Below are 9,044 nucleotides of genomic sequence, written 5' to 3'. Positions count from 1 at the left end.
ATATATATATATATATATATATATATATATATACACACAACTTTTAACTAACGTATCTAGATAAATTTAGAGAAACGATAGCGCTAATGAGAACCGATTAGTCGATTATTATATATATTTTATCATACACTATTGTATATATGTAAATATATATATAGTGCTCTAGAAATATATATATATATACTAAAAACACAATCATATTCCTTCCCCGATTGTTAATAAGCGTACAATAGATAATTATAAAACGAAAATAAGAAATGAGATCGTGCTTTAAATCTTTGCTAAGTGTCTTCATCTCGAATAACATTATCCTATTTCACGTTGGTTTTTATATTTAACAAGAGTGATATATTAAAAAAATTGATTCTTTATTACAGGCATCAGGAAAACGACATGCAACTTGAGATATATAAAAAGCTTATTATAATCCATTGGTAAATAAATAATAAACGCGTTTTACGGCGTACAAGGCACGCAGGTTCACATTTATATTACTACTTACCTACTACTATATATCTTAGATAACTTACACAATAACAGTATGTCGTAAATAAAAGCAAAGTCTGGCTTAAAGCCGATTATGTGATTCCGCAGAAATTGCTTTTACTTTGCTAACGTTCGATAAAAGCCTCTCGTGTCTTACAACGCTAAAACCTACTTTACATGCACACATCCTTCTTGCTTATTAATAACGTCTCATTATTCATATTTCTCGCAATATACAGGCGACACTTGAAATTGCGTCATCAAGATCAAAAGAGATAGATAGCATCAATCGAAAGTTTCGCAAAACGGTAATGAGTTAAAAATATATAAAAACCGGCAGTCCATTACAGAGTCCATATAAATGCCCAGTTTCAATTATTTCCGGTCGAGCTGACGAAATTTACGTTCTCTTCATTGATTGTTTAATGAATTAGGACGATTGTACAGCCGAACGGAAATAGAAATCCCATGCAAATCGATCTTTGACGATTGCAATTTAGTCATAAAATACAGAACGCGTTTATCAAAAATGAAAAATATATAATGAGAGTTGAGCAATTTCATTTTGTAAAAATCTGATTTAAAAAACGCTAATATATCAAGCGCAGCATCTGAATAAGAGAATGAAATGTTCCAAAATTTTATAATTCGATATAGAACCGGTACTTAAACTCTCGACTATTATCTAAGATTTATAATTTTATCTGAATTTACATATTTAAGAATCCAAAATTAATCACGTATCAAGCATTACTCAAAAAATCTAAAAGAATTCGAAAAACGCGGAGTTATTTTTAAAAACGCGAACTGTATAATATACTACTTATTGACGAACAATTATTTGATTGAACAATTATTCATAATTAACACTGTACAGCTAAATTCTACAAATTCTAAAAATATACATATAATGTTATTCTGAGATAATATGACTAGTACCAGACTCTGCCATAACTGCGCCAAATGTCTCTTGGAAATTTCTTACATCTTGGTAATACTGCCCGAGCATAAAACTGCTACCTCCACTGAAATATATAATCCAATATATATTGTGTATCTAATATATAATAATGTTGTAAAATTAAATGCAAAAAGTTCATTTCAAATTTCATCAAACAAACGAAATAATCTGCATACAATCGTATTAACAAATAGAAAAATCTTATGATATTCGTTAATTAACTAAATGAGCCAATTAATCGTATTTGATTAGCAAGATAATATTTTCTCCAATAAAAAACTGAATAATTCACCAAATGATAATATTCCTAAATTAGAAATGCATGTTTTCTTACTGGATAATACCTTTAAGCTTATCCTCTTTACACACTTATTAAAGATTTGTGTCATCAAAACTTTCCTTCATCGATTTTATAAAAATACTATTTGATAATCGTTTTACTTACTTTGTCGCCCTTTCTCTCACGGGTGGAGAATGATTTGATGGTGTTTTCCGGACAGGCGGCAAATCAATCAATTGATCGACACTACCCATGATAGCATTAGCACCCACGCGTTTTCCCGTTCGCCAGCGTTGAATCAACCACTTCATCCTATGTATACTGATTATAGCAAACACGGCGATTCTGAAACGCACCTTCCTGTTGCGAGACAACCGCGCATAAGAGCGTTGATCTTGAGTCAATTGCGCAAGTACGCATAACGTGTTTTCCTCGCAATACTGATAGCTGCCGACAATGCATAACAGGTACTTCTTCTGATAAGCCAACGCTTTCCGTCTACTTTCCACTCGTAAATATTTGCCGTAGAAGTTTTGTAACTGGAATGCAAAATTCACACATTGTTCTATTTACAGTCTAATCATAGTTAAATTCAATTATAGTTAATTATTAATTATGAAATTTCGGCACACAAATTATTATAAAAAAATATAAAAATTAATCACTATTAGCAACTTTTTTAAATTCTAAGATACAAGAATTGAATCACTTCAATTTTAGATTAATTCGATTTAAATAATTAAATGAAATGTTATATATATACCCTCTCGATAGGAATTGTCTGCTGGCCCGAAGCATGTGTATTTTTCAGTTTTTTCAGTTGCCCCTCGAGCAACTTTACACGTTGCATCGATAATTCTCTATCTGTTCTTATCCTGCCGATTTTATCCTCGAGATTAGTGTTCTCGATAGCGTATTTCTCAACCGTCTCGCTTAATTCCTTAATTTTCTGCATAAAATTCGTGGGAACATCCTTGGTATTTTCAATTAAATCCTTGAATTTTCTTTCTTTTTCTTTTGAAATCGCTAGTCTCATATTGAGCTCCGTCTCTCGTTCTTTCAAGGAATCCACTGTACGCGTAAGCTTCAGTTCTCGATTTGAAAATTCTTTTAGTTCCTGCCTTGCACGATTTATATCGGCCTCCAGTTCTATTCTGATTTCTCGAGCGTCATTGATCTCTCTGCGCAATTCTTTGATCTCATCTAGTTCAGCATTTCGTTGACCTTGCTTCATGTTTTCAGTCAACATCTTCACCTGTTCTTGCAAATAATTACAGTGCTCTTCTCGTGCTTTTAACTCCTCTGCAGTTCTCCGCAGATCTGCCTCTAGAATTTCTTTCAGTCCATTGGTTAATGCCAGGCTGCTGATTAGTCTTTCTTGTTCCTCCGTAGCGATCTCTAACCGCTTCTCGTACTTACTCATCTCGTTCTCTAGTTTCTTTATATTCTCCTTTAGTTGCGCATTGTGCTTTCGACTTTCTTCAAGATTTTCGCTCGTTCTTAAATACAGAAGAAAAGATTAGAAAACAAAATATTGTTTTTGGAACATATAGTTACCTAGTTTTGATTGAAATATAATTAAATTCTATCGGTAAATATCAACATTACAGTGAAAAGATTATGGGCAGATAAATATAAATACTACATAAATTAAAAATTAATTTAAACTAAAAATTAGTACATACCTCTCCGATTCATTTTGTGCGGTTGCAGCAAAATTTGACAAGCTTCTACTGATGTTTTCAATTTCTATCGATTTTCTCATTGACATCAATTGTGAATCCAAATTAATTTGCTGTTGTCTCATCGACGCTAGATCATTACGAAGTTTCTCCTCGTTATCCAGAGAGGCTTTCAACTTTGTTTGTAGGAATTCGATCAACTCAGTGTCCTGTATTCGTCCTACTTCCGCCATTCGACGATGTTCCTCTATCTCCATCCTCAAGAACCTCACCACCTCTCTTTCTGAGAGAAGTTCCTTATCCAGCTTGACCACCTTCTTCATCTCTTCCGTCAAATCCGCTTTCAGTTGCAGAATACGATCCTCGTACTCAGCGATTTGATGTCTCATTATATCTCGTTCGACTTCTAAGTCATCTTTTAGTTTCTTCAATGACTCGTTGTCCTTGCGTACTTCATTATTTCTTTGATGATAATCCTCCATTACTACTCCATCCACAACCTCGTCGTCCTTAATTACCTGCATAATTTGTTTATCCAATCGTGCAGAAAGATTCAATTCTCGCTGGACCATATCTTCGATATCACTATCGTCCTGCGAACGTCGCACAGAAGCATCCTTCAGCTCCAATTCTTTTTGCAAGCTCTGCATCATATCCCTCAATTCCTCATTCAGTCTGCGTTCTTCCTTCAATTTTCTTCTCAATTCTACAATATTACCAGATTCCTTCATTTTGTTTTGAATAGTCTCCAGTGCTCGATGCAGGCTCTTACTATCATCGCTCATCTGTCTGATTACCTTGTCTTTTTCTTTTAGGAACTCCTGCAAATGATGAATCTCTTGGTCCTTATTGCTAGAAGATGATGGCGAGGAAGTTCCCGACTGAACGTCACTCATTCGTCTCGCCATCTCTTCCAACTTACGGATTACCTGATCCCGATTATTCAAACCATCCGTCAATCGTAGAATCTCGTCCTGCAACTCGGTGATTTCTCGCTCGCGCGCGTGAACCTTTGTCTTAAATTCGTACAATTGCTTGTTCTCGTTCTCTATCTCAATATTGCGCGTTTGAAGAGTCTCCAATGAGATATCTTTATCCAGGACAAGTTCCTTAAATCTTTGCAATTCTTGTGTCATATCCTGCAAAGAGTTGTTCCGTTTCATCTGATCCTTCTCTCTATCTTCAATTTCTCTCTTCAACTTCGTATTCTCTGCATTTAATTCTGTAATGATCCTTTCATTCACCTGCATTCTATCATTTTGATCTTCGAGCTGCTCCGACTTCAGTTTCAGAAGGTTTTCTACTTCCTCCAGATCTTTCTTTATTTTACTTTCCGACGCCTGGGCTAGTTCATATTGTCCTCTATAGAAATTTTTATCCCGCACCAAATTTTCGACAGTTTCCTTGAATTCATCTTGCAAGTTTTGATATTGTTTTTGCAAGGTGACCAATTCCATTTCGTACTTATTCAAAAAACCAGATTTTAAATCTAGTTCTTGTTGCAAAACTTGCAATTGATTTGATAAGTTTTCGATTTCCTTCACTTTCTCATTGAGTAATTCCTCGGCTCGTTGAGAGTCCTCACTGATATCGTTGTTTTTGGGAGACGATAATTTTGATTCCTCTCCGGAACGATGCAATTCCATTCCCGAGTGACCGACATTCCCGTTGCTATAACTATGTGTACTGGAATGCAAATCTAACGGTGGTACTTGCGTGTCTATCTTATCCACATCGAGCAAAGGTGTTTCTAAACTGTTGAGACTGTTCATCTGTAATGTATTCTTCGACGAGGACGTAGGAACTTTGAAACTAGAGATATTGTGCGATGTTGTAAGTGTCATATTAGGTGCTCGAGTAGCTTCAGGGAATTCTTCACATTCCGAATGAATGGAGAGAATGTCGCTCAACGTTCGAGCGCTGTTCTTGGCCTCCGCTTGCTTTGTTAGTTCCCGCAGCTGCACATCGTCCAAAGCGAGTGATGAATAGACATTCAATTGTTTCTCCCTTTTAGAGAGTTGCTCCTTTAAATGATCGATTTCCTCATTCTTATCAGCCAATATGGTATCGATTAACTGCGGCAATTCTAACTGAGTATGCTCCTGCGTTCCAAGTTTTATTTGTAGCATTTTTTTTTCCTCTTGAACGAGCTTTAATTGATCTTTTAGCCGCTCGATTTTTTGCAGTGCGCCATTTTCCGATTGAACAAAATTTTCCATTTCTGCTTCCTTCTCTGCCAACATCTGATTAGTCCTTTCAAGTTGGGCTTTCAGCTCTTTCAATTCTATCTCTTTATCAGTAATGGTTTGTTCTAGGGAATGATATTTCGTGATAGCTTCGTGTAATTGCAACTCTAAACGAGATGTCGCTTGTTTCTGAGCGAAAGGTGCGCTCTGTTTGTGCTGCTCCAGGCGACCACGCATTGTTTCAATTTGGAATAATTGCTCAGATGCAGTCTGGTGCAAGATCTCTTGTTCCGTTAATAATTCCTCATTCTGATTTTTCATCGTTGTCAACTGCATCTCGAGATCCTTGATCCTCTTGAATGCTACTTCTTCCGCACGTGCATGTTTTAGCATTTTATCTTTCAGCTTGAGTACTTGATCCAGCGGTAGCATTGGCGGCGAGGACGGATCATCTGGTGTCAAACATCTCGTTGCATCTATTTGCTCCCTGATCGATACATCTTCGCTCGGCTGGCTCAAACTTAAATTGGAACCACACATGTGCGCAGATTCCATCTCTCGAATTCTCTTATCTAATTGATTTTGCATCTCATGCAATTCTGCTTTCATCTGCTTCAAGACAGACGAATTGATGTTGAAGTGTTCTGAACTTAACTTGTGTTTATTCAATTCCTCCTAAAAATATAAAGAACTTTCTCATAATCATTTTCCCTCCATATATATTGTTTATGTATTTGTTCACTTTACTTACTTGCAAATGATTAATTTGCTCGTTCAGATGCCTGTTCTCACTACCAGATTTAATAGCATCCAGCTCTTGAACTAGTTCTTGTTGATTCTTCGTTTGCGCGGTTATCACGGTTTCCAATTGATTAATTTGCATTTGTAAGGACTCTTCTCTTTCAAGCTTAGCTTGTAATTGCTGCTCCAAGTCAGCAATGATGTCTCGCAAGACCCATATTTTATCCACTGCAGCCTTCAATTCACTCTCCTTTTCCGACTTCTTCGCTTCGGTGTCGGACATTAATGACGACATCTCTCTCATCTGAGATTCGAGAGCCTCCACCTAGATCGTAAATCACATATACATACATATATATATGCGATCAACGCATCGGTTTTACAGGATGTCACCTATATTTCCAGTCAAGCATGACCCAACATATAAAGCATAGGGAGATACGGTATGTATTATATCTACTTATACTTATTTTAAGCTAATGTACAGTGGGTAAGAAACAAAAATAATTATATAATTATCTAATTAATAATAAAAAATAATGTTAAAAAATAAAAATTACTCGAGAAAGATGATAAATAAATATGATATATAATTCTATAAGTAGTCTGAACTTTTTTTTTATTACGACAGATTTAAATACTTTACTTCAAGATTGTTCACAAAATTTGTAAAATATTTAAATGCATTTTGTAATTACTTTTAGGTGTAAATGTAGATAAATAGGTAAATTATTAACTCATTACTCAGATATTTTGGCAAACGTGGGTACTTTTCTTAGCCACTGTATGACGATGAAAAGATAAAACGTAGAAAAAGATAAAAAAATCAAAGTAAATACAACACTCACAGCTGCATTGATGTCAATCGTTTGAAGCTCAGGGATGTCTGTTCTTTCAGATGATAGCTCAGACTGCTTTGTGCGACAAACAGAAAACCAAAACCAGAGTGCAGAAAAAAACTTGTGTTAATACAATTAGTCGTGATGCGTGATACTAATTGCTAGCGATACAATTAATTTCCGATAGCCCTTTCAATTTCTCTAGTTAAACTTACATTCTATATTATACTATTTTCAAAACAATTATCTTTAGATTAAGGAACCTGCTGGTCAAAGTGCATGTTTTACAAAATACGTATTTTATGACCTATAGAATTCCTATAGAATTTAGAAATATAGAATTCATATGACATTATAAAATTTTATCTATTTTCTAATATATTCTAAGTGGATAAATTATGCGATCCATTTTTCAAAGATCAATATGCAATCTTTTTCCAGCAGTTTTAAGTTTATGTTAAGTTTATATATTAAATAAAAAAACCACAGAAACCTAGTTAAATCTTAGAAATGGCAGTCGTTATGCCAGTTGAAATTTCCTGGTTAGTGCAGTAATTACTAGCGAATTAAGAAAGTCGGTTATTAAATTAATTAATCCTTAATTAGCCATAAGTTAAATTATTGCATGGTATTTCCTTTAAATTCATACTCTATTAACATTTTTTAATAATGAATCGAAACAATGTCTGTTTTTGATTATTCTAAGAATAATTATACTGCAAAAAAATTTTGATATATTAAAGACAATATTTTTCAATATTTAATATATATAAATATTGTCCATCAATTGGCATTTTAATTAAAGATTAATTGAGGAACAATAAACCCTAAAACTAACCACAGCGTGATTATAAAAGCATATCGTGTTTATACTTAACAAAAAATATTTTCGTCACGTTTAAAAAAAATAAAATAAGCACAATGAAAGCTTTTACCTCGGAAGTAATACGCATATCTCTTTCTTTGTCGCGCTCGCGTTCCTTGAGCTGTTCTTGCAAAAAACGAATTTGCTTCGCAGCTTCATCTCGTTCCATTTCGCGCTCGCTTGCTTGCTCATCCAGAAACCGACGGGTTGCTCGTAACTGCTTGTCCGCTGCCTCAATCTAAACAAACGTGTATAGTTCTAGTTAGAGGTAATTATCGTGTCGCACGCGTAACAACACGCGCATGTGATAAAAGTTATTAACTTAAAGTAGAATAGTTTAATTATTGCACTATTTAAGCCATTTTCATGTAACAATAGTCAGTTATATATCTATATATGTAAGAAAAAAAGACGATAATCGTTCTTTTAAAATTTTTCAGAATTAAGATTTGTATATAAAAAAATTGTATTAATAGATTTAGGAAATTAATTAAATCAATCCTTCAAATATTTTAAAAGAGATAGAGATAGAAATATCATTTTTTTTTAATCAAATACAAAAATTTATTTGATTTAAAAAAATGATTTTCATATAAAAAAAATTTTTTTTTAACCGTATAGCAAAGAAACATTTCTTTGAATCAAAGAAACTTTTCTCTAAGTGAATACTTCAATAATACTTTAATCATTTAATTAATTCCATATCTCTTCTATTCCTCATTCATAGTGAAATAAAATAGTATAAAAGAAAATAAGCTAAACTATAAAACTATATTAGTAGTACCGAATAATCTTTCGGGTAAGGATATTGAAAATAAAAGAGAAAAATGATTATTCCAATATTAAAATATAAATATAATTATTTAATGTAAAAAATTAATTGAAAATTAAGACAAAACTATAAAAAATAGAAAATTGCTATTTTTTAAAACAATTTTATATAAAAGCCAAATATTTGAATACTGATTTAATTGTCAAATATATATGACTACAAAATTAGAGGA

General features: G+C 33.5%; 1 protein-coding gene across 6 annotated transcripts in view; it reads right to left on the bottom strand.

The window, feature by feature from the left end:
- Window positions 1-1,273: 1,273 nt before the first annotated feature.
- The window catches only part of LOC108750903 (A-kinase anchor protein 9-like), a 15,749-nt gene continuing 7,978 nt past the window's right edge, over window positions 1,274-9,044 (bottom strand). For 3 of the 6 annotated variants that reach the window (XM_018490758.1, XM_018490760.1, XM_018490763.1), the window contains 7 exons: window positions 8,111-8,278; window positions 7,185-7,250; window positions 6,347-6,661; window positions 3,413-6,270; window positions 2,491-3,226; window positions 1,893-2,266; window positions 1,274-1,511 (listed from right to left, as the gene is read on the bottom strand). In XM_018490758.1, coding sequence (XP_018346260.1) covers window positions 1,400-1,511; window positions 1,893-2,266; window positions 2,491-3,226; window positions 3,413-6,270; window positions 6,347-6,661; window positions 7,185-7,250; window positions 8,111-8,278 — 4,629 coding nt within the window. In that variant the 3' untranslated portion in view covers window positions 1,274-1,399. The remainder of the gene's footprint in view (window positions 1,512-1,892; window positions 2,267-2,490; window positions 3,227-3,412; window positions 6,271-6,346; window positions 6,662-7,184; window positions 7,251-8,110; window positions 8,279-9,044) is intronic. The other 3 variants (XM_018490761.1, XM_018490762.1, XM_018490759.1) reach the window with 2 other exon arrangements.

This window comes from Trachymyrmex septentrionalis, unplaced genomic scaffold, assembly GCF_001594115.1.
Source record: "Trachymyrmex septentrionalis isolate Tsep2-gDNA-1 unplaced genomic scaffold, Tsep1.0 scaffold38, whole genome shotgun sequence".
In the NCBI taxonomy this organism is placed as follows: domain Eukaryota; kingdom Metazoa; phylum Arthropoda; class Insecta; order Hymenoptera; family Formicidae; genus Trachymyrmex; species Trachymyrmex septentrionalis.
This window is presented reverse-complemented; position numbering and strand designations above follow the sequence as displayed.